The sequence below is a fragment of the Zophobas morio genome, unplaced genomic scaffold, assembly GCF_036711695.1.
Source record: "Zophobas morio isolate AGI-343-1 ecotype UQ-CSIRO unplaced genomic scaffold, CSIRO_AGI_Zmor_V1 ptg000012l, whole genome shotgun sequence".
NCBI lineage: Eukaryota > Metazoa > Arthropoda > Insecta > Coleoptera > Tenebrionidae > Zophobas > Zophobas morio.
Window position 1 is genome coordinate 10,411,106 of NW_026972117.1, and position 26,079 is coordinate 10,437,184.

Here is a 26,079-nt window from a genome sequence, read left to right on the forward strand (position 1 = left end):
TTCAGTTCCTCAATTTTCTATTTGCATTTTATAGTTTTTCGGTTTTTTGATTTTTCGTTTTTCCAATTTTTCAGTTTTTATATTTTTTAAATGTGTTGATTTACAATTTTGAAGTATTTAATTTTTTTTTTTTATTTTTCAACATTTAAATTTTTCAAGTTTTCGATTTTTGAATTTTTCGATTCGCAGTTTTCCGTTTCTCGATTTTAATTTTTCGTTTTTTCCAGTTTTTCATTTTTTGATTTTCCAAATTTATATATTTTTTCTGCTTTACAGCTTTTCAAATTTTTGAGTTTTTGTAATTTTATTTATTTCCGTTCTTCGATTCACAATTATTAGATTTTGCATTTTTTCAATTTTTGAATTTCTAGATATCGATTTTTCGTTTTCTTAATTTTTCGATTTTCCACGCGTCGATTTAAAATTTATCGGCCGTAAAGTAAAATTTTTCAGTTAATGATTTTCCAGTTTTCAGTTCCTCAATTTTCCATTTGCATTTAATAGTTTTACGGTTTTTTAATTTTTCGTTTTCCCAATTTTTCAGTTTTTCAATTTTTTCAATGTATTGATTTACAATTTTGAAGTGTTTAATTTAATTTTTTTATTTTTCAAGGTTTGAATTTTTCAAGTTTTCGATTTTTGAATTTTTCGATTCGCAGTTTTCCGTTTCTCGATTTTAATTTTTCGTTTTTCCAATTTTTCATTTTTTGATTTTTCAAATTTATATATTTTTTCTGTTTTACAGCTTTTCGAATTTTTGAGTGTTTGTAATTTTATTTATTCCGTTCTTCGATTCACAATTATTAGATTTTGCATTTTTTCAATTTTTGAATTTCTAGATATCGATTTTTCGTTTTCTTAATTTTTCGATTTTCTACTCGTCGATTTAAAATTTATCGGCCGTAAAGTAAAATTTTTCAGGTAATGATTTTTCACTTTTCAGTTCCTCAATTTTTCGAATTGCATTTTTTATAGATGTTCGATTTTTTTATTTTTCGTTTCTATATTTCATTCAGTAGATTTACTATTCCCAAGTATTTAATTTAATTTCTTTATTTTTCAATGTTTGAATTTTTCAAATATCCGATTTTTCAGTTTTTCAATTTCCAGTTCCTCGATTTTTAATTTTTCTAATTTTTCGATTTCTCAGTGTTTAATTTTTGGATTTTCCAACTTTTCAGTTTTCATTTATTTTGCAATACTTCATGAAGAGACAACTAGAAATACACACTTTTTTGAGGTGTCAATTTAATCACACTCTAATATACAGAGTGTTTTTCAATTATCGATATTCCGTTTTATCAAATATAGAACACCCTGTATTTATTACTGCATCGTACTCTGTTTTTAAATGTTAAAAATGTAAAAAATTCAACTCTAAATATTTGAAAACTGTAACAATTTATTCTTTTCATTACAAAACAAAAATCTAATTTCAAGAAAATAACGTGGCAACGTTGAATCCGTGTTTCAAAAATAAACCGTAGTTATAAATCCTAGGAGGAGATATATATGAATATCTAAAATTATATCGGATATTTAGGATCTTCTATTTAAAAAACTAACTAACTTTTATATCGAGAGAGCAAAAAAAAACACAATCAAAAACAGCGATAAATTTTTGAAGATTTGTGTTTGGCAGAATTTTCGTCTTGTCAAATTACCGTCAATTTGACGATTTAAGTTGAAAATGCAACTATCAGAGACAAATTTTTAAAAATCTATGGCTATTTTTGATCGTATTTTTTAGTGCTCTTTTGGTATTTCTAATAATTAGTGAGATATTGGGGAACGTGTGCTGTTTGGCTCATCCTGTATACATATAATTATTAATAATAAATTTGTTCCGTATGTAATACACATGAAATAGTTCTAAATAATTGTAAAAGCTTATTAATTTGTTACCAGTATTTAACAATCATTTATAAATTATTATAATATAGCAACAGCTTTTTTTTTTCTTAAATACGTGGTATTTTTTTACAATGTATCTAGTGGTTACTCAAACAACATAGAAAATAAAAAAAAAATTAGATGTCTCCCTTTAGCTCACCCTGTATATACTTATATCGTTTCGATGTCTTTCTGTTGGAAGAAAATTAACTTCAAACGATGAGAGCTATTTAAACAACTAAACGATTTGAAAATATTTACAAAAAGGGTTAGAGTATTTAACGCAGATGCTGGCCAATTTCTTGTTAACAAAACTAACTGTCACTATTCAGTTTTGATGGACTTCATATTTAATCTATATTAAATATAAAATGTCAACTGTCAAATTTTCTCTAGAATTGCTTCTGCACCTATTTGGCATTTCAAAGTGATTAAAAAAAAAAATAGGAAAATGCAGCTTTATGGAAAGAAATAACTAAAAATCGTGCATATAATTAAAAGTGTGTTCTATAAAGAAAACTGTCTAAAATCGAAGTAGGTTTTGTTGTGAAAAATGCAAGGCTACACATGCATGCCACGTTGTTTAGAAATTCATTAACTATAATAATATTTAAGTTTAAAATAGTTTTTCGTGCTTAAATGGTATGAACTCATGTTCTGAAACATGTAATTTTTTAGAGATTGAAACCTGATAACAATCCGGAAACAATATTTCCGCGGAAACTCTCTTAATAGAAATGACGAATGAGTAAGAAATAAAAGGGTGAGGTTGAGATATCTTAATAACACTAAATCAAAATTTTGATTGTTTTTATATTACTTCTTGAAAGTAACACATTGAAAAAACGCGAAATACGAAATAAAAAAAATTTCGACAACGCAACGAATGTACCAACATGCTTCATATTTCGTTTATCTTAATTATTCCTTTTGCATTTATTACCAAAAAGCTCGTTTATCTCAGTCGCATTAATTCCGTCCCGCCTCATTTGCCAATCATCAACCTCACACCTGACCCTTGAACTTTCAATACCCGCACAATAAAGACCATCAACTTTTCTCACACGCACAAATTCCTCGCCCAAAATATAGATTTACTCGACTGGACCACTAACCCAAATATGAACTAAAATTAACCCATGCGACGATATCATTTACACCGGAATGTACTTGTTAATTATTTTTAATTAAACAACACCGTATTACAAACACTCTACAATTTGCAACCTCCTTCTTAACAAGCCAATTTAAAGTAGCACAACGTGAAATATGATCCCTTTTTCTTTGCCAAGGCTAAACTCACCCCGGTCTCTCATTCAGCCCATTGGCGGTGTCGAACCTGATGTTCCCGCTCTGGACCTCTACGTCCATGGGTTTCTCCTTCACCGTGATCTTGATGGGTTTGACGTCGTGGGCCACCACGGTCCGAGCCTCCAGAATCCTGTCATTGGCGCTCTTCGGGATGGAATTGGCGAGCTTGGTCTCTGGAGCTAGTTTGCTCATGTTGTTCTGGACGTGCTCTTCCAGAACCCGGGCCGATGGGAGGATTCCGGTGGAGGTGACGTGGTTGCTATTGACGTTGTCGATGGTTTTACTGGGGGCTTCCTCCACGGTTGGTAACGCGGTGGTTGCGTTTTTCGTATCTAAAGCTGGATTCGCGGGTTTGTCGTCTTTGGACATGGAGATGATGGTACTGGCAGCTGGTGATAGTTTCGTCAAACCTGTTTCCTTCATCAGTGTCTGCGAGTTTATGACAGTGTCGTTCATTTTGTTCATTGCGTTGGATACACTTGTTGCACTTAGAACCCGTCCGTCCACCATAGGGGCGATGGTTTTATTGTCGATGGATGCTTCTGGGTCGATTTTCGCCTCGATTTTCAAAGGTTGGGTTACCGTGGTGGTCGTGGTGGAAACCACTGTTGTGGTTGATGGTTGAAGAAGGTCTGAGAGTTTGACGGAGCTCTCAGACTTTTTCAGTTCTTCAGAGAGTTTGGCCTCACTTGCACTCGATTCTTTGACGTTATTGTCGCTGGTGGTGGCACCACTGTCACTTTTGGTTTTAGAACTGGGTTTAGGGTCTGTTTTTTTGATCGGAAGGGTCTTGGTGTCGTCACTACCTTTAGTTTTAGGGTTAGGTTTACCGTTTTTGGTACTGAGGGTGTTCCCATTCGTAACGCTCTTCGTACCTTTACTACTATTATTGTTCTTATTGTTAGTGTTGGCGTTTAGGTTCCCTCTGGAATTCGGCCTCGACACGACGCTGTCCCTCCTCCCGACTCTCCTTCGGGCGGTCCCTACATCCGACTCTTCCGTCGTCTCTTCACTAAGCACTTGTGGTTTAGGAGGCACTTTCGGTTTAGTCCTACTAAAACTATTAACTTTCGCTTGCACGTTCCTGTAACTCTTCACCGGGATCCTCGTCGGAGACGTCGGATTCTTCCCGGGACTCGGCTCCCGACTCACGTTCCTCGACCCCGCTTTGAGCCCCGCTTTCACAGGCGGCCGATTCACGAAGCTCCGGCTGCGACCCGGCGAAGCGAACCTATTTGCTTGCTGATTACTAGAGCTACTGACTTTTGGGGAAGACTGGGATTGACTTGGCTCCGGCGAACTGCCCGCGATGGGCGACAGGCGCTGGAACGCCACCTTGGAGTACCCTGTGGTCCGCCGCGGGCTGGGGGGCGGCCGCCCGGAGACCCGCGGGGGCGCGATGTTGGTCAGGCTTTGGCTAAGTTGCGAGTTTAGCTTTCTCCGGTTGGGCGACGATTGGTAGTCGGTGATTTTCTCGCCGAAGGCGGTGGCGCTGCCGCGGCGGGACAGCCGGGGGATCTTGGAGTGGTGCGGCGAGTCGCTGAAGGGGCTGAAGGCCTCGGGGGGTGGCGATGGGGCCGGGGAGGCGTGCCGCGACCCGGCGGGGTTGAAGCCCCGGCCTCGGAAGGGGCTAACGCGGCCGGTTGGAGACGGGCTGCGGGAGCCGGGGGCGCTGGTGGGATCGGCCAGGATGGCGAAGGACATGTTCTTGTGCCGCCGGGCGGATGGAGTGAGCCTGGAAAGAGCGAGAAAATTGTTACTAAAATTATAAGTAACTTTTGGTTCGATATTTTCGATTTAGAATACCTCGCTAGACGAGGTATAACATTTTTTTGGGTTTTTGTATGAAAAAATGATATTAATATAGATGTATCATACATCAAACTGCAGCTTTTTTCATATTCTAGAGCGCAGAAACCAGTTCAATCAGTTAAAAAAATATGGCTGAGAAATATCGTAAAAAAAGCACCATTGTATGTTTTCTTTTCAGTTTTTTGAGTCATAACCATCATAGAATCGCTTGGAAATTCGCACATGGATAAAAAATCACTTTTTACAGGGCGCAGAGTCATTAAATATTTGTTAGTGGTACAATTTGTTTAAATAATAATGTGTTTATTAAAATCAAAATATATCACACATTAATGCAAAATACGTCGAATAATTTTAACAGGAATATCAGAGGAAAATTAATGATGTATTGGTTAGCAGAGTTTTTAATAAAAACTAACAATTATTGAAAAAAGGGGTATCAATTCGACAGAATTTGAGCAGTTAGTTCAGTACTTTGCCGATAGGAGCGCCACTAAAATTTACGGAAGCGACTTTCCAGGTAAAACCCTTATCGCCTGCTCGACCATAAGCTGATTGTTAGAGTTCTCGGCTGATTTTTCTAATTTATGGCAAGGAACTCAGTTTTATAATAAGCCGCCAGGACCGGCCGTAGTAATCTATTGTTAAGGAAATTAACTTTTACGCAATGAGGTACTATCATAAAACCGAATTAAAACTGGGGAACTATAATATTTTTACTCCACTCAGGATCCTGAATTCAATACACATGATTACTAAAAATTCATTGTAGTATTATTGTTAATATATATTTTGCTTTGTTAATTAATAAAACCAATAAACATATTTATAATAATAATAAAAAATATATAAAATACAGCTTTTGTTTAACACGTATAAGTAGCTAAGTGTATCTACTACCTATCCCAGAAAGGAGGCTCGTATATGTTTTCATTTGCCGAGAGATCATTTTCAAAATATATTTATAATAAAAATATACAAGTCTTGGTGATGAAAAATGTACTCCTAATAAATTATTAAAGTACATAAAAAATAGAAACAAATTTTATTTATTTAAAAAAAATCTCTCGCAAAGGCAGGTTCCTCTTTCTTCTTGAATCAATTATTTCGGGCAATAATGCGCCAAAGTAAAATCTGCCAAATTTATCTGCCATCTTTTTACATATTTCTTCGTCTTTATAAATTTTTTCTATATTTATTCCTTTGGGTGTTCACACAACAAAATAAACTGGTGAAATACCCGTAACAAGCATTTGTCCCTGGACTTGAAAGTAGTAATCAGGATTTTTTTTAGTTTCAATTCTCTATCTGTCAATGTACAAAATTCGATTATTTTTTTTCTAACCACTTCTTCGCGAGACAAATCTTGCGATTTTGAAGGGCATTTAATTTCGACTAATGCACTCCTATCCTCTAGAACCCTGTCTCGACTAGCAGCCAAGTAAGGAAATTGTTTTGAAATCAACAAGCCACACCGTTCAGTTTTTATATTTTTATTTATTTCAAAACACTTGACAGCTTTTTCCTCACTTTGCTGTCCATAGTATGTATGACTATTACCTCTAAATGTACTGTACAACAGAGACTCCACAGTTTTAGCTATTGCTGTAGTCGGTCTAAGTTTGTAAATACGTCCAAAATTTGAAGCCGTAACCCTAATTTCTCTTTCTTTTGCCCAAATGTGCCTGTTGCCTACTGTCTATTTCAATTTGGTCTAAATTCAAAGATAATTTTCTCAAAAAAAACCTCTTTGGCTGTCACAAATGTTTCTACATCCATGACAGGATTTTCTAGAAAATATTTAAACCATAATCGCAGTCGGGACCAGCATACGTACATTTTTTTACGACATATTTTTTTTACGAATACTTTGTCTAAGACGAGCTTGTTTCATAGACGAACAATATTTTTTTGTTATTAAACTAGGACCGTTTTAATCACAATATATTTACTTATCCCCTCTAAAAAATTTATGACGTCATCTCAAAATTTTGCTGAATAAATCCTACCTAAAATGTACAAAATATGATGAGTCTCTTCTTGTAATTTATCATCCTATTCATATTTTTTGAATTCGGATATATAGGGTGGCTCAAAAAAGTTAATGAATGCGCAAATTTATTTTATTGATTTAATCAGGAACTACAAAGCCGAATGCTTTGAAATCTAATGTGAAAAAAAACATAATAGGCATGCAGTCGTCAGGTTTCCGATAGCGAGGGAAGTACTGTCCAAACTTTTTAGACTAATTTTTTTGATTGTTCCATTTCTCAATTTTTCAGTGTTTCAGTTTGGGATTTTTTCACTGTTTCGATTCTTTAATTTTCCTTCCATTTTTAGGTTTTTCAATATTTCAGCTTTGGAATTTTGCAATATTTCGTTTCTTCAATTTTTCAAATTTTTGATATTGTGTTTTCTCGGTTTTTAAATTTTTCGATATTTTAATTTTTCAGTTTTTAAAGTTTTAGGCTTTTAGATTTCTCACTATCTCGACTTTTCGATTTTTCAGTTCCATGATTTTTCAATTTGTCGAATTTTTAAATTTTAGATTTTTTGTTCACGATCATTCAATTTTCTAAGTTTTCAGGTTTAGATTTTTTTTGTTGTTCAATTCTTGGATTTTTAAAATTTTTGTTTTTTAAATTTTCCTATTTATCAACTTACTGGCATTTCAATGTTTTGATTTTTTGAATTTTTAGTTTTTGATAGGATGTTTTTTTTTTCAAAAATTTTCAGTTTTTCAATTTATTAACTTTACGATACTTCAGTTTTGCTCGATTTCGATTTCTCAATTTTTGGACATACTACTACTATTGGGATTTTTCAATTTATCGATTGTTCGATTTCTCGATTCTTCATATTTTCGGTTTCTCGAATTTCTTCATTTTTCGATTTCTCAATTTTCCGATATTTCAGTTTTACGATATTTAAATTTTTCAATTTTTGACGTTTCTAAATTTTTCGATTTTTCAATTTTTCGATTAACTGATTTTTTGATTTTCCCATTTCTCTATTTCTTGATTTTTCAATTCTTTCTTCAATTGTGATTTTTCAATTTTTCAGTTTTGAATTTTTTCACTTTTTCGATTTTTCAATTTTCCTTCCATTTTTCAGTTTTTCAGTATTTCAGTTCTGAGATTTTGCAATGTTTCGGTTCTTCAATTTTTCCATTTTTTGATGTTTCGATTTCTCGGTTTTTCAATTTTTCGATAGGTATTTTAATTTTTCAATTTTTAAGTTCTAGATTTTCCGTTATTTTTTTTGTTTTCCTTGATGTTTTGATTTCTCGATTATTCGATTTTTCAAGTTCTCGGTTTAGATTTTTTGGTTTTCCAATTCTTCGATTTTTAAATTGTTTAATTTTGGCGCCTAATTCAAACTTGTCTCTCGTCTAGCGTTCCCCCTTCAGTCAAATTTCATTTTCTTAGTCGAATTCTTTCGAAGTATAAACAAATACTTGAAGTTAATCGTGTAATTACTAAGATTTCATTTTCCCGTTGGTTATCTGGTTTAAATACATTTTCTTCCATCGCAGTTGACAGATCAGGGGCTGCGGGGGATGTTATTTACGCCATTGGTTTTTATTTTACAGAGGTTATCACAAAACAGAAAACGCAAAATCAAATTTCATAATTTTTCATAGAGGCGGGATTTGCTTCAGGGGCAAGGTAAGTTCAGCCGAAATAAGCTTAGAATTTATATTTCGATTTCAAAAGTTTTTCTAATTACTTTTTTTTTTTAATCTTATCTACCTCTTTTAATTTCACCTGTTTTTTGTTACAGTGGGTTCGTAAATGAAGACGAGGGAATTCGCTAAATTGTAGCAGAAGAAGAAGCCTAAAGGTTAGAATTTTGCATTAATTTTAAATTGGGTGTTGTTCTTTTCAAATTTTTTTCATCTTTTATCAAAAAAAAATTGTTCTGTAATTTTGTCTTGTTTTTTCACCAAACATTTTTTGACGTTTTTTTGGTTACATATTTTATATTTAATTTTTTTGTTTTTGTTTTCTTTATGTGCTTATGTTCAGGCAATTTTTTCCTTTCGATTTTTCGTACAGCAGAAAAATATGACTTTTTTTTCAATTTTTCTCCCAAGAATATGTAATTATATATTATTAACTAGTTTTCGTTGAATTGAAGAGCATTATACCATGTTTCAAGTAAAATACACCGTAGAAATATTTTTCCTCATACAAACTTTGTCAACCCCTTTTCATCTCCTAGGGGTGGAATCTTAAAAAAATTTGAAATACGTGTTTTATTCTTTGTTTTAAAAGTACAAATACCAAGTTCCACATAAAAATTTACAATCGAAATATTATTCCCATACAAAATTAGTCACCACTTTTGACCCCTTTAGATATTGAATCGCGGAAAAAGCTTAAATGCGTGTTTCATTATTTGTGTTGAAAAGCAAGAATACCAAGTTTCACATAAAAAAATGAAGACGAGGGAATTCGCTAAATTGTAGCAGAAGAAGCCTAAAGGTTAGAAATTTGCATTCATTTTAAATTGGGTGTTGTTATTTTTAACATTGTTTTCATCTTTTATGAAAAAATTCATTTTGATCGGTAATTTTGTATTATTTTTTTATCAAACATTTTTTTGACGTTTTTTTGGTTATCCTCATATTTTATATTTATTTTTTTTTTATGTGTGTATATTCAGACAATTTTTTCCTTTCGATTTTTCGTACAGCAGAAAAATATGACTTTTTTTTCAATTTTTCTCCCAAATTTTACTTATATTATTAACTGGTTTTTCGTTCACATAAACGATTCGTTGAATTGAAGAACATTATTACCATGTTTCAAGTAACAATCGCCGTAGAAATATGTTTCCTCATACAAACTTTGTCACCCCCTTTCATCTTCTTTCGGGGTGGAATCTTGAAAAAATCTGAAATACGTGTTTCATTCTTTGTTTTGAAAAGTATAAATACCAAGCAAAAATTTACAATAGAAATAATTTTCCTGTACAAACTTAGCCACCACTCACCCTAATTAGGGATTGAATTTCGGAAAAACCTTAAATTCGTGTTTCATTATTTGCACTGAAAAGCATGAGTACCAAGTTTTACGTAAAAATTTAACTTTACAATAGAAATATTTTCCCATACAAAGTTCGGCACCACTTTTCACCCCCTTAGGGGTTGAATCTCGGAAAATACTAAAATACGTGTTTCATTATTTGTCCCGAAGAGCATTATTTAATACCAAGTTTCAGATAAAAATTTAAATTTACAATTGAAATATGTTTGCCACACAAACTTAGCCACCACATTTTATCGCCTTGGCAAATGCTTAAATACGGTTTTAATTATTTCTGTTGAAAAGCATTAATACCACGTTTCACGTCAAAATTTAAATTTACAGCAGAAATATTCCTCCCATCCAAACTTAGCCACCACTTTTCACCCCCGTGGGTTTGAATCTCGGAAAATGCTAAAATTCGTGTTTCATTGTTTGTCTGAAGAACATTAATACCAACTTTTGCGTAAAAATGTAAATTTACAGTAGAAATATTGGTCCTATACAAGGTTTTTTTTTACTGATGACCAGTAAGGAAGGTACATAAGTCGTTCTGCTATACAGACGTACAATTGAAAATTAAAATGGGAAGAATACAAGTTAAAATTGGAAATTACATCCTACATTTTCAACTTCTGAAATCAAGCGTAGTGCGAATATCATTTTTTTGTTTTCAGCAAAGCAAAGAGTATTAAATTATTACTTAGGTGTTTTCGTAAATCATTAATGAACAGCAAAAAAAGCGACGGATCCAGTAGTGATCTCTGTGGTACTCCAATTTTGTTCAAACCGTGCTAATTTTTGGCCACACATTGTTAAACCAAAGAACTTGTTTTCTATCATCTAAATAACTATAGAAAAACTAGCGCTGTATCAGAAAATCCATACATCTGTAACCTTTTTATCAAAATGTCGTGAATTAAACAATCAAAGGCTTTTGATAAATCGCAAAACGTACATTCTAAATAGTCTTTGTTTTCGAAGCAAGTAATGATAAAGGCTAAAATTGTACTTTTCTCAGTCTGAAAACCAAACTGTCGTTGGTTCAAGATATTTTGGTTATCAATATATTTAGTTACTTGTATAAATAGAAATGGATCTATAATTGTTAATATCATTTACATTGCCTTTTGTGTGTACAGGTATAACTTTGGATATTTTTAAGCCACTCAGGAAAACATTATGATTCTGAGTGATATATTTATGTATGAGTTTTTCGATTCATATTGTCAATTATATCTCCAACTTCATTGAAAGAGAATTCCCTGAAGTTGAAAATCGAATTTGAAGGTGTTATGTTTCTTCGCGCTAATTCTATTGGATCTACCCGTGTTGATATTAAATGATTTGTAACAAATTTTTCTCAAATATTACTAAAAAAAAAATTGAGAAATCATTTGAGTTTAGAATTTCCGGAAGAACATTTTTTACAAATTTTACCACCCCTTTTCATCTATTTAGGGGATGAATTTCGAGAAATTCCTTCTTAAACAAGATGCCTCCAGTATAAAATGAACATCCTCTCCAAATTTCAAATTTCTATCATTAGCGGTTTGCGCTGAGGGTTGATAGGTCAGCCTATCGAGACATTGCCTTTTATACATACCGGGTGTCTTTAAAATGGCGGATTAACTCGTTAGTAGGTTATGTACGGGGGTTCCAAAAAAATAAAAAAAAATTATGATGTAGATTACGAAAAAAACGTAATTTTATAAAAGTAAAATTGGCAACACCTGCTAAGGTAAAAGTGATTTTGTCAAATGACATACCTTCTAAGAACAGAGAGGGCGGTTGGGTGGGACTAGTACCTGCTAAAATAAGACCGATTTTGGCAAATTCGATACCCACTAAGACAACAGGGGGTGGGTGGGAGGGGCTAGTAGCCGCTAGCAGTAAATACGACACAATAATAAAATATTTTTGTTTAGTTAATAAGTTAACTGAAGGAATTTCATTATCTATTTTTCCTCTCTCTCATTATTATTCCCTCGCCATTGAAGTACAATAAAACTTGATTTTGCGAATTTTATTTTTTATGAAACATAGAACTGACTTAACCTGACGTTACATGACCCGATGTAATCTTTATTGAACACACTTTATAAAAGTGGACAAAAAGTAGCCATAAATTAACATGTAAAAGAGTTTTTTCTCTGCATAAATTTGATAAAACTAAAAATTTACCCAGTGCAGACATAATTCGACAAAAAAAGTATAACATAAGTCTAAAAATAATCGAGAGTGCCGATCATTATAAGTAAAAGTTGAAAGCTTACTACAGGGTCGCTAGAATATATGGAAACGGTTAAACATCTTGAAAACCAATAGTACAAATCAACTGAAATTAGCATATGTCATTTGTCAAAATTAGTCTTGTCTTGGCAAGGAGTAGTCCCGCCCACCCGCCCTCAATTTTCTTATCGCGTATGGCATTTGCCAAAATCAGTCTTATCTTGGCAAGTACTAGAACCGCCCACCCACCCCCTATTTTCTCAGAAGATGTCATTCGCCAAAATCAGTCGTATCTTTAGCAAATACTAGCATCTTGGCAAATGATATATACCTTTGAAGAAAATAGAGGGCGGGTGGGCGGGGCTAGTAATTGCTAAGATAAGAATTATTTTGGCAAATCACGTATGCTCTGAGAAAATAGGGGGCGGGTGGGCGGGGTTAGTACTTGGTAAGATAAGACTTATTTTGGCAAATAACATACCCTGTAAGAAAAGAGGGGGCGGGTGGGAGTGGCTAATGCATTAGCAAGTATTTTCTCATAGGATTTGTCATTCGCCAAAATCAGTCTTATCTTAGCAAATACTACCATTTTGGCAAATGATAAAACTTTTAAGAAAATAGAGGGCGGGTCAACACGGCTAGTACTTGCTAAGATAAGATTTATTTTGGCAAATCACATATCCTCTGAGAAAACAGGGGGCGGGTGGGCGGGGCTAGTACTTGGTAACATAACATTTATTTTGGCAAATAACATACCTTCTGAGAAAACAGGGGGCGGGTGGGCGGGGTTAATACTTGGTAAGATAAGACTTATTTTCGCAAATAACATACCCTGTAAGAAAAGAGGGGGTGGGTGGGCGGTTCTAATGCTTGCATTAGCACGTATTTTCTCAGAGGATATGTCATTTGCCAAAATTAGTCTTACTTTATCAAGGACTTGTCCCGCCCACCCGCCCTCAATTTTCTTAGAGGGTATGGCATCTGCTAAAACCAGTTTTTTCTTAGCAAATACTAGCATTTTGACAAATGATATATCTTTGAAGAAAATAGAGGCCGGGTGGGCGGAGTCAGTATTTGCTAAGATAAGACTTATTTTGGCAAATAACAAACCCTTTGAGAAAATAGGGGGCGGGTGGGCGGGGCTAGTGCGTGCTTTAGCAAGTATTTTCTCAGAGGGTATGTCATTTGCCAAAATTAGTCTTATCTTAGCAAGGACTAGTCCCACCCACCCGCCCTCAGTTTTCTTGGAGGGTATGGCATCTGCCAAAAGCAGTTTTATCTTAGCAATACTAGCACCGCCCACCCACCCCCTATTTTCTCAGAGGATTATGTCATTCGCCAAAATCGGTCGTATCTTAGCAAATACTAGCATTTTGGCAAATGATATACCTTTGAAGAAAATAGAGGGCGGGTGGGCGGCGCTAGTAATTGCTAAGATAACAATTATTTTGGCAAATCACGTATCCTCTGAGAAAACAGGGGGCGGGTGGGCGGGGTTAGTACTTGCTAAGATAAGATTTATTTTTGCAAATAATATACCCTCTGAGAAAAGAGGGGGCGGGTGGGCAAGTATTTTCTCAGAGGATATGTCATTTGCCAAAATCAGTTTTATCTTAGAAAGTACTAACCCCGCCCACCCACCCCATATTTTCTCAGAGGATTATATTATATGCCAAAATCAGTCTTATCTTAGCAAATACTAGCATTTTGGCAAATGACATATCTTTTAAGAAAATAGAGGGCGGGTAAATGCGGCTAGTACTTGCTAAGATAAGATTTATTTTGGCAAATAACATACCCTCTGAGAAAATGGGGGGGGGGGGGGTTCTAGTACTTGCCAAGATAAAACTGATTTTGGCAAATGTCATACGCGATAAGAAAACTGAGGGCGGGTGGGCGGGGCTAGTATTTACTAAGGTAAGAGTGATTTTGGCAAATGATACAAGAACTTTAATCAACCGTCAAAAAAATTTTAATTAATGCTTTTTGGAATAGAGCTTTTTTTTAATTCATTGGTTTAGCACAATCATACTTTCTTTTGAATTGGAATTACAAAATAAATTATTAACCAATAATTAAATAAATTAGCCAATAACAACCAAATGTATGTTTTAAACATACTAAAAGTTAGGAACTACCTTTTGAAAGAACTACTCCAGAAACATTATCATCTTGAACGCTCTAGTGGCTAGTTGCAACCATTTTCTTTATTCTAATCTGTGGTTAGAGAATCAAAACTTATTCTGATTTGCTCAATTATTCGTAGATAAAATATTATATAAGAATGTTGTGTACTACACGAATTTTCTATATAATATTGTTTAGGTTTAGGTACTCTATGAAAACACAACACAAAACAAAATTTCGAGTATTATGGCTGCCAAAATTTATTAAAAAAAAGAAAAATAATAGTAAGGGAACGAATCAAAAACAAATAATTGGAAACGTTGTCTAAAAGCGAAAAAGAGACTTTTAGGATGTCTAGTTATAAATTTTAGAACTCATCAAAGTTTATTGTTCTTGAAATATTTACCTGTATGGCTGCGGAGCATGTGGAGGATCCTGAGGCGAATCATCGTCAGGTGGAAGTACTGTGAAAGCTCCAGGGGGTTTATAGTGCGAAGACAACTCATTATCATAATTTTGGCCCGTTCTATTCGTATAAGTGTTCCTGTGTTCTGGAGAACGCATCTTTAAAAGAAAAAACTAAAAAATTTACGGCTTTAGTCTTATCTTCATATTCCTCCGATTTCTGACACTGGGGCCATCGTCGAACCTGCAAAAAAACGCACCAATTAAATTTAAATCCCCGCTAGAACCATAACGTAAAACTAATTGTTAACTACCGCGTCAAATAAATAGCACGCGAAGCCGCTGCATCTCGATTATTAAGATAATGGGCAGCAACAATTTTCCTCGTTACACCTCTTTACCAAATTAAAACCCCATATCCGTTCACAGTAACGAGAATAAGGTTACCACTGGGCCCAAGCACCGTGCGACGGTAAATGGCGCCATTTTTCACGACATGTAATCTAAAAGCTATCACGGAGTTTGCTCGAAAAAATTATGTGTATTTCCACGTTCACCGTACGTAACTAATTATCTGAAATCGCATCTAGGTTTCTGTTATGATCCACTTCTCCCAACCAGGAAGGAACGAAAAGAAAAATCACTCTTCCAGTTTGGACGCTTGCTAGGGTGTAGTAATTTTAATTAGAAATTTCTCCGAGGATGTGCTCGATATAGTGGCGTGTCTTAACATTCGATGAGCAAGAATGCCTCAATGGTTCCGTTGCATAATTATTTGGAGGCAGTACGGTGTAAAAAGCGACGTGGTTCGCTGTGCAGGAGTTTTGTCTTCGACTGATAATAATTGAAGGTTGGATTGGTTTTTCTAAGAATGGGTTGTTGAGTGACAGTGATATAATGGACGGATTTCCATGACCGATTTATTTTGTTGTTGTGGCAGAACAAATGTTTACCTTTATTTAAGTAGTTACAATTTCAAATTAATTTAAATGTGATGCAGCGAAAGTAGAAATTGGTTTGAAGAATGCTTTTAGCGTTAGAAAGGGTTTTCAATCTTTTAAGTCGTTTTGCATAAAAATAATGTGTCGATTAAGTTAATTGTTTAATAATAAATGAAGAGTTCCACAATGAATACTTGCTAAACGATAAATTATGCGTTCACCTATATTTAGGCTAAATGCAAATTTATAATCAAAATAATTGGAATGTCAGTCAGAATGAGCGGAAATTCAGGAAATATCTGTTTCACAATTTATTCGGCCCACGTTTATGGCCTTGTTAATTTTTGTGGAAATAATTATGAAACTAATAGCGTAGGGTTTTAATTATGTCTTTCATGTAATATATATGTTTAAAATTCACACGGTGTTATTAAAATAATTATTACAAATTTTCAGCAATTTTGAATAATTTCAAGGAAGTAGGCCACTTAATAAGACTCTTTGATGGATAAAACATTTAAGCAAATGTGAATGCCGGTTCTAAAAGTGAATTTAATTGTTTCAGAAAAAAGAAAACTTTACATTTTAAATTGAATTTAAAACGACAACCAAGTTGTGTGTTTAAAATTTTCGAAAAATTTTATATTTTATTTTTTTATGTAATTACCATTAAAATCAGAATTTCTATCGCTACTATCAAAAGTAATAGACCAACAATAATTTCTGAAGGTGTATTAATATTAATCAATGGATTCCCGTGTAAAAGCAACTTTAATTTTATAAAATAACACACTCTTATATTTGTAGTTTGTGAATCCGCCTTGATTTTTTACCCTCGACATCCAGACTTTCTGTGGCCGTACCGTAAAAGTGTTGAATTACTAACGCAAAGGTTGCTGGTTCGATTGACCCATGGGCAACATTTTTTTTACATTTCGACTTACTTTTTTAGGGGTGAATTTTCTGGATCACTTCGGTCAGTTTTTTTGCGTTTTTCTTTAGGGGTGCGTCGCGGGCGTAAGCACTCCCTGTTCGGAGTTTATGGTTTCTTAGAATAATGAGTTTGTATCAATGCAAAATTGAGTTCTCGATAGCAGAAAAGCCGTTAATAATCCATTGTTTGAATGACTCAAAAACACCCGATTTTCCAGGAAATTTGGTAATATTGCGCTGTCATCGTTGGTTTTACACATATCTTTATTTTAATTTTCGATTTCTACAATTTTTCTTTTTTAAAATTTTTCGATTTTTCAATTTTTTGATTTCTCGATTTATCGAATTCAAATGTTTCGATTTTCAATTTCTCGATTTATCAATTTTTCAATTTTTAGCTTTTTTGTCGGCTTTCCACTCGATGATTTCTCGATCCTCTGATTTTTCGAATTCTCGATATCTCAGTTTCTGAATTTTTCGATGTTTCGGTTTTGGATTTCTCGGGTTTTTGATTTTTTACGTATGGGCTTTTCAATTTTTCGATGTCTCGATTTTTCAGTTATCCGATTTTTCATTTTTTTAAATTCTGAATCCGAATTTTGGATTTTCGAATTTTTATTTTTTGATTTTTGGATTTCTTCATTTTTCAACTTGCGATATTTTAATCGGTCAGTTTTCAATTTTAAATTTTTTAATTTTTCAGTTTTTCAGTACATATTTCTATTTTTCAATTTTTCAAATTTTGACGTTGCTAAATATTCAGTTTTCCGATTTCTCAACTAATCTATATTTGATTTTCCCATTTCTCAACTTCTCGAAGTTTCGATTTTTCAGTTTTTCAATTCTTCAATTTTTCGACTTTGCTTTTTGGTTTTTCGATTTCTCCATTTTCCATTTTTTTAATTTCCCAATTTTTCTATATTTCTTTCAGGTTTGGGATTTTTCGATTTTTTATTTTTACGATATTTTAAAATTTCAATGTTTTCAATCTTATAGGTTTTTCGATTTTTCAGTTCTTCAATATTTTTTAATTTTTCAAATTTTGAGTTTTCTGAATTTTCAGTTTTTTCTCAACTAATCTATTTTTTTGACTTTTCCATTTCTCGACTTCTCAAAGTTTCGATTTTTCAGTTCTTCAATTTTTCGATTGCTTTTTTGGCTTTTCAATTTCCCGATCCTGCCAATATTTGAATATCCCAATTTTTGGATATTCGTCCAATTTTGTGATTTTTCAGTTTTTCTATTCTTCAATTTTTTTCTATTTTTCAATTTTTTGATATTTCAGTTTTTCAATTCTTCGATTTTTCGACATGTTTTTTTGGTTTTTCGATTTCTCAATTTTCCAGTTTTTTAATTTCTCAATTTTTTGATCTTTTTTTCAGGTTTGGGATTTTCCAATATTTTGATTCTCCGACTTTTCAGTTTTTCGACTTCTGGATTTTTCGATTTTTTATTTTTTGGATTTTCGTTTTCTAAACTTTGGATTTTTCAATTTTTCGACTCTTTTATATTTCGTTTTCTCAAATTTTCAACTTTTCGATATTTTAATTTTTCAATTTTTTAAAATTTTAGATTTTTCAATTTCTGGAGTTTTCAGTTCTATATTTTTTTTTTCAACTTCCCGAATTTTTAAATTTTCGATTTTTAAATTTTTTGAGATCTGGATTTATCGAGATTCAGATGTTTCGCTGTTTTGATTGTTCAAATTCTGAATTTATCAATTTTTCAATTTTTACTTTTCTTCTCGGCGATCCTCTAATTTTTCGATTTTTTGCTTTTGAGGTTTTCAATTTTTCGATTTTCCGATTTTTCGAAGTTTCGATTTTTCAGTTATCCGATTTTTCAATTTTCCAATTTTTTAAATTTTCGAGTTTCGATTTCTCGATTTGTTGATTTTTCAGTTTTTCAATTTTTAAGTTTTAGACTTTCGAATTTTTTTTTTTGATTTTTTGATGTTTCGATTTCTCCAGTTTTTAATTTTGAGATATTTTAATTTTTCAATGTTTTAAATTTTAGATTTTTAGACTTTCCGATTTTTCAGTTCAATATTTTTTAATTTTTCAAATTTTGACTTTTCGGAATTTTCAATTTTCTGATTTCTCAATTTTCCATTTTTTTAATTTCTCAATTTTTGGAAATTTCTTTCAGGTTTGGGATTTTCCAATATTTTGATGCTCCGACTTTTCGCTTTTTCGACTTCTGGATTTTTCGATTTTTCAAATTTAAATTTTTTGGATTTCCGCTTTTCGTTTTTTAAATTTAGATTTTTCAATTTTTCGACTGTTTTATAGTTCGTTTTCGCAAATTTTCATCTTTTGGATGTTTTAATTTTTCAATTTTTAAAATTTTAGATTTTTCAGTTTCTCGAGTTTTCAGTTCTATATTTTAATTTTTCAATTCTCCGAATTTTTAAATTTTCGATTTTTCAATTTTTTGAGATCTGGATTTATCAAGATTCGGATGTTTCGATGTTTTCATTGTTCAATCTCTTGATTTATCAATACTTCCATTTTTAATGTTCCGATTTTAGCCTATTTCGGTTTCTCAATTTTTCGGTTTTTCGACTCCTCGATCTTTTGTTTTTTCGATTTCTCGATGTCTCAGTTTTTGAATTTCTCGATGTTTCGATTTTTCGATTTGTCGGTTTTCGATTTTTTACTTTTCGGCTTTTTGATTTTTCGATGTTTCGATTTCTGAATTATCCGATTTTTCAATTAAAATTTCCGAGTTTCGATTTCTCGATTTGTTGATTTTTCAGTTTTTCGATTTTTAAATTTTAAATTTTCGAATTTTTATTTTTTGATGTTTGGATTTCTCCATTTTTCAATTTTCGATATTTTAATCGTTGAATGTTTTAAATTTTAGATTTTTTAATTCTTCAGTTCTTCAGGATTATTTCTATTTTTCATTTTTTCAAATTTTGACTTTGCTAAATATTCAGTTTTCCGATTTCTCAATTAATCCCTATTTGATTTTCCCATTTCTCAACTTCTCGATGTTTCGATTTTTCGACTTTGCTTTTATGGTTTTTCGATTTTTCAGTTTTTTTTATTTCTCAATTTTTGGAAATTTGTTTCAGGTTTGGGATTTTTCAATATTTTGATTCTACGACTTTTCGATTTTTAACTTCTGGATTTTTCGATTTTTTATTTTCTGGATTTGTGTTTTTCGTGTTTTAAACTTTAGATTTTTCAACTTTTCGACTGTTTTATATTTCGTTTTCCCAAATTTTCAACTTTTCGATATTTTAATTTTCCAATTTTCCGAATTTTTAAATATATTTTCTATTTTTCAATTTTTTGAGATCTCGATTTGTCGTGATTCGGATATTTCGGTCTTTTGATTGTTCAATTTCTCGATTTATCAATTTTTCAATTTTTTACTCTCCGATTTTGGCATATTTCGTTTCTCAATTTTTCGATTTTTCGACTCCTTGATCTTTTGATTTTTCGATTTTTTACGTTTGGGATTTTCGATTTGTCGATGTTTGGATTTTTGAACTATCCGATTTTTCAATTTTCCAATTATTAAAATTTTTGAGTTTCGATTTCTCGATTTGTTGATTTTTCAGTTTTTCGATTTTTAAATTTTAGATTTTCGAATTTTTATTTTTTTAATTTTTTGATGTTTCGATTTCTCTATTTTACGATATTTTAATTTTTCGATGTTATAAATTTTAGATTTTTCGATTTTTCAGTTCTTCAATATTTTTAATTTTTCAAATTTTGACTTCAGAGTTTTCAGTTTTCTGATTTCTCAATTAATCTATTTTTTGATTTTTCCATTTCTGGACTTCTCAAAGTTTCGATTTTTCAGTTCTTCAGTTCTTCAATTTTTCGATTTTTCAGGTTTTTGATTTTTGAATTTTTCGATTTTTAAGTTTGCGATTTTTCTACTTTGATTTTTTGATTTTCCGATTTCCCAGTTTTATCTATATTTTAATTTCCAAATTTTTGGATATTTCGCCCAATTTTGTGATTTTTCAGTTTTTCAATCCTTCATTTTTTTTTTCTATTTTTCAATTTTTTGATATTTCACCTTTGGGATTTTTTAGTTTTCGACTTTTCGATTTTTCGATTTCTCTGCTTTTTACTTTTTGGATTTTCAATTTTTCGTTTTTAAACTTTCGGTCTTTTAATTTTTTGCCTGTTTTTTTCGATATTGTAACTTTTCAATTTTTTAAATTTTCGATTTTCCAATTTTTAGATATTTCGATTTTTCAATTATCCGATTCTTCAATTTACAATTAAAGAATGAATTCTTAGTCAAACAAAAAAATAGTTGTAAACAAAGCATCTAAATTATTTCCCGCAGAAATTCTAAACGCTTAAAGTCGACTTTGGCTTGAGCGCCCTTCGGTCTGTGGATCAAACAAGTTCTCAGGTGACGATTTGTGGATTGTATTATTTATGAAATTTATCTAAAAAAAGAGAATGAAATTTCAATGATTTTGTCCCTCAAAATTAAGCTACAATGCATCACAACGGTTCGAAGACAGGAAATGAATTATGATAATAATAAACAAAATCAAGGTGGATTCATAAACCACAAGTACAGGAGAACATAATTTTGTAACATGATGGTGATGATTAGACAAATTTTGTTGGGGTTGTAGCATCTAAAACACAAAAATTGACAACAATCTGTCCAGAAGTTAAGGAGACGACGGACAGCAGACAGACACACAGACAGACAGACGGACAGACGGGAACGGGAGACCTATTTTTCGTACTCTAGGGGTCACGGAAACGGCACCAAAAAAATATCTCAACGTACTAGAAACGAAGTATCTGTTTCAAGATTAATATTTATGGCTTTTTTCTATGGAAAAATATTCTAGTTGCGGAAAGTCGCATTCTGATACCTGCTGGAGAAGTGGAGGAATATGCAAATTTCCGTTGAGGTTTCTGTGTTATTTAAACCCCCTACAAAGTACAAACAGCAGTTTTAGATTCATTCCATGCAAGGCAACAGTTACAACAAAAATTAATTATTTAAATAAATACAACAATAACAGTGTATTTGTGTTAATACCCGGAATCTGTAAACATACACCAGGATAAAACAACGCTTTACAAATTTATCAAACTTAAAAATAATAAAATAATAGATATTAAAAATAAATAATGTATCAAATTTATTTTTAGTGACTAGTAACACTGAGCAAAATTACGGTAACACAAAATGTAGATTAAGCTTGTATCACGTACACAATAATGTAATCTGATTTATTATTCTTATTTTCTTTCCCCTACAGATTTTACGATTTTTCGTTAGCCAGCGATTAATCTAAATATCACAGTCTGTTGCATATTATAAGGTCGCTAATCGTTTTCTCCATATTTACGATTAATGTACATGCAAGAAAATAAAAATAAACCCAGGTAAATGTCACTTAAAAATCGTTCATTGTTTACATATTTATGCGCCGACTTATAATACAAGTAATAAATTAAACAATGCAGCCACGCGTAAACTCACCATTTAATTACGAAAATATTCGTGGATGGAACGAAATATTGAGTAAATCATTTTCAACGCTTGAAGAAGTTTGCATGAATCACGATACGATTGAAGCAATATACATAATAAAACCAAATAAAATGACTGATTTGCTTTTAATTATTTAGGATTATTTTTAGAAAATCGCGTGGATATTTGATTAATAGGTTAATCTTTACGGTCATTTAAGCCAAGGAAAATTTCTTCCTTTGATTTAGAATTCGCGAAAATTGTGTTAAAGCACCGCTAAAGCTCTACAAAGACAATTTTATCAAAATGCAAATGACCATGTGGTCATTTGCATAAGTTAACATATGTACTACATATAAAAATGCTTAGTAAATTAAACTCCCAGCGGGGTTTTTTGAGACTAACGTCATAATTTCGATAAGACGCAAAGTTCATTTACCTTGTCCACATACTCTCAGCGAAAATCTAAACTAAATAAGTCATGACGAGCCCCACTTTGATTCTCCACAATTCATTGAATTGCAAATTTCATGAATATGCAAGGGTCGTTCATTAAAAAATCCCACATCACGAAAAACTACACCGAAACAATGTTGCGAGGGCCGCATTACCGCGGACATCCTGTATACGAAACGTCAAAATAAACACGAAAAATCGATTCGATCCAGCCGCAATTCGATCAATTAGACGTCACCTTGACTTTGTTGCTCCCAGAACCGTACTTTAAAATCTGCAAAATGAACTTGAGTTTAGATAACAAATATTCGAGGGTAAGCTCGCAATTATTTTGAAACGGTACGCCGATCCAGAGATAAGCAAATCGACACGAGAGGGTGGGTATTTTTAATTTTTGCAATAAAATAAGTGTATGCGGATTTAGTGTTGTTCTTAGATGTCCGAATGTTTTACGACGCTTTCTCGTATTGATTTTTTCACTAATTTATTCATTCTTTCGAGGTGAGCTCCTTATTATTCAATGAAATAGTTGTGCCCGGAGTTCGTGTATAGTTTTGGCGATTATGGAGGGCGCAACTAACGTTTCATGTAGGTATTTGCTAAATTCGGGGCTATTTTTAGTGCGTGAAAAAAATACAAGTCTACTTTTTTTGAACACACTGTATATTTAGTGTGCGCGCAAGCAGCAGCACGTTTTCGCATTTTCGTGCTATAATCCTGCAACAATAAAAAAGGCTTCGGTCTGAGTATGTTAAAAGTGTCGTTGTGTTTGATTATGGCTCGATTTAAAACATTCTTTACGATGGGCGTTTCAAACCGGGACACTTTTATTTTTCCTAAGGTTGTTCGTTTCATTTTGTGTTGGACTAGAAATGTTCATAATTTACACGAGCATTGTGTGAGCGGAGCCCGTGTTCTATGGCGTCCTTCGAGGAGTCCTTGAGGTTTCTACACGGGTTTTCATCCCTTATCTGATTTTTTCCAAATAAATAAACGTGTTAATAAATATCACTGGCTGTAGACGATTTATTTTTTATTGGGTGTTTTGGTGCTAATTTTAGTCGTAGGTGGGTTTGTTTTAAAAATTAATTTTGTTTAGGTTTAATCATTGGTTTTAATGATTGAAGATTGCTATTTTTGTGTTAAGGTGTAGGTGATGTGGTAACAATGTTTAAATTGTCTAATGAAGGTTGTGGAAGAATAAATCATTGCACTGATGTGAGACATAGAAAGGTTATTTTAAATTACGTTTCAAATGTAGAATTAATAGTACAAGTGAGTTTTGTAAAGGCGTGAACTTAATTAGGCAGACGGTTTATGAGTGAAAGTACTTAAGTGTTTAATGCCGGTTTGCGCTTTATGATGTATTAATAGAAAACGCTAGAATGTGTACAAAAAACTGGGTCTTACAACTTTTTTCTTGTCTTGTTTTAGGAAAATTTGTGTATTAAAGTGAGAGTTCAACAATTAAAAATTAAATTGTGGCTATTAAAATTTAATGGTAATGGACTTAATAACACACAACTAAATTCTGTATTATTTAACAGAAAAAAAAATACTTTTTATCGATTACCACAGAAACATTTTATTAACGAATATTTTTAACAAGGACATTTTTGTTTGATGCAAAATAATAAATTTTTGACTTATCTTTTGTGCAAAAATGTATACATTTCTTTATATTTTACTTCTTTCCCTATTGAAAAATTTTGGTTTTGAAAAAGTTGTCAAAAAATTCCCAAAAAAATCTGGGACATTTCGTCGTGCTGCTTCCAAAAACATAGTATTTTTAGGCTCCAGGTGCTAGATTTATAGAATATTTGATTTGAATTTTTTTCTTCTAGATTTCGTCGTGTTGATTCTTGAAGCATGGCGTTTTTAGGTTCTCAGTTCAAATTTTAAAATATTAGTTTCAAAAATTTTTTTTTTTGTCCAAAAATTGCAATAATTCATAAGGAGATTCTGGAACAATGTCATAAACTATCGAAGAAATGAGCTCCAAACAAACTTCCAGATGTCGAAATTTTTTAGAAATTTAATTAAACTTCGGAAATTGTCAAAAATGGGGTGAAATTTTCATTTTGAAAAATTTTGCCTTTGAAGGTGCCAAAAAATTTCCAAAAATGTCAGGAATAAAGTTTTCATCGTGCTGATTCCAAAAACATAGCGTTTCTTCGAGGATACGTCATTTGCCAAAATCGGTCTTATTTTAGCAGGTATGTCATTTGCCAAAATCAGTTTTATCTTATCAGGATTTAGCCCCGCCCACCCACCCTCTCTTTTCTTGGAAGGTATGTGATTTGCCAAAGTCAGTCTTATCTTAGCAGAAACTAGCCCCGCCCACCCACCCTCTCTTTTCTTAGAGGGTATCACATCTGCCAATACCAGTCTTATCTTAGCAGCGACCCCAGTCCAAGATTTAAAAATATTCGGTTCACATTTTTTTAATCCCAAATTTGTAATAATTCAGGAGGCGATTGCATGAGGAACTCTCGAAGAAATGAGTTCGAAACTAACTTCTATATGTCAAAATTTATAAGACATTGACTTCACTTAAATTTAGCAAATTGTGAAAAAATTGGTCGAAATTTTTGTTTTGCCCAAAAATTTCCAAAAAATTCTGATATGTCTTGATAATTTTAGGCGTTGCTGATTCCAAAAACATAGCGTTTTTAATCCGGCAGTGGAACATTTAAAAATATTCCCTTAGAATCAGCACGTCGAGATCTACGTTCTTGAATTTTTTCAGAATTTTTAGACGAGTGTGAAATTTTTCTTCTTCAAATTTCGGAAAATTTTTGACATATTCGAAACTCAACTAAACACATTTTCTTGTAGATTTCGAACTCTACCGTCGACCGTCGAAATAACGAAATTTTAGAAATTTTCAAAAATTCGAATTTCATGCCGATTTTTTTCGAAAATGTTGCTCCATGACCATCAACACGCTATATTTTTGGAATCAGCATCTCGAGAACAACGTTCCTGAATTTTTTCAGAATTTAAAACGACTTTTTTCAAAGTGAAATTTTTCCAATGGTTCCCCCTTCTTGAAATTTTGGAAAAATTTTGACATATTCGAAACTCAACTAAACACATTTTCTTGTAGATTTCGAACTCTAGAACTTATTTTCAGCCTCGATTCTTTGATAACTACAATCGTTTTTCCAAAATCGACCGTCGAAATAACGAAATTTTAGAAATTTTCAAAAATTCGCATTTCATGCCGATTTTTTTCGAAAATGTTGCTCCATGACCATTAACACGGTATATTTTTAGAATCAGCATGTCGAGATCAACGTTTCTGAATTTTTTCAGAATTTTTAGACGACTTTTTTAAAAGTGAAATTGTTCTTTTCTCCAATTTTCGGAAAATTTGCCAAAATCACTTTTGTCTTAGCACAGCTAGCCCCGCCCACCCACCCCCTCTTTTCTTCGAAGGTATGTCATTTGCCAAAATCAGTCTT

At 32.4% G+C, this 26,079-nt stretch overlaps 1 protein-coding gene across 3 annotated transcripts in view; it reads right to left on the minus strand.

Annotated features, from left to right (window-relative positions):
- LOC135127763 (protein stum) overlaps positions 1-26,079 on the minus strand; it is a 74,117-nt gene that overhangs the window by 17,283 nt on the left and 30,755 nt on the right. For all 3 annotated transcript variants that reach the window (XM_064054357.1, XM_064054356.1, XM_064054358.1), the window contains 2 exons: positions 14,812-15,054; positions 3,197-4,939 (listed from right to left, as the gene is read on the minus strand). In XM_064054357.1, coding sequence (XP_063910427.1) covers positions 3,197-4,939; positions 14,812-14,969 — 1,901 coding nt within the window. In that variant the 5' untranslated portion in view covers positions 14,970-15,054. The remainder of the gene's footprint in view (positions 1-3,196; positions 4,940-14,811; positions 15,055-26,079) is intronic.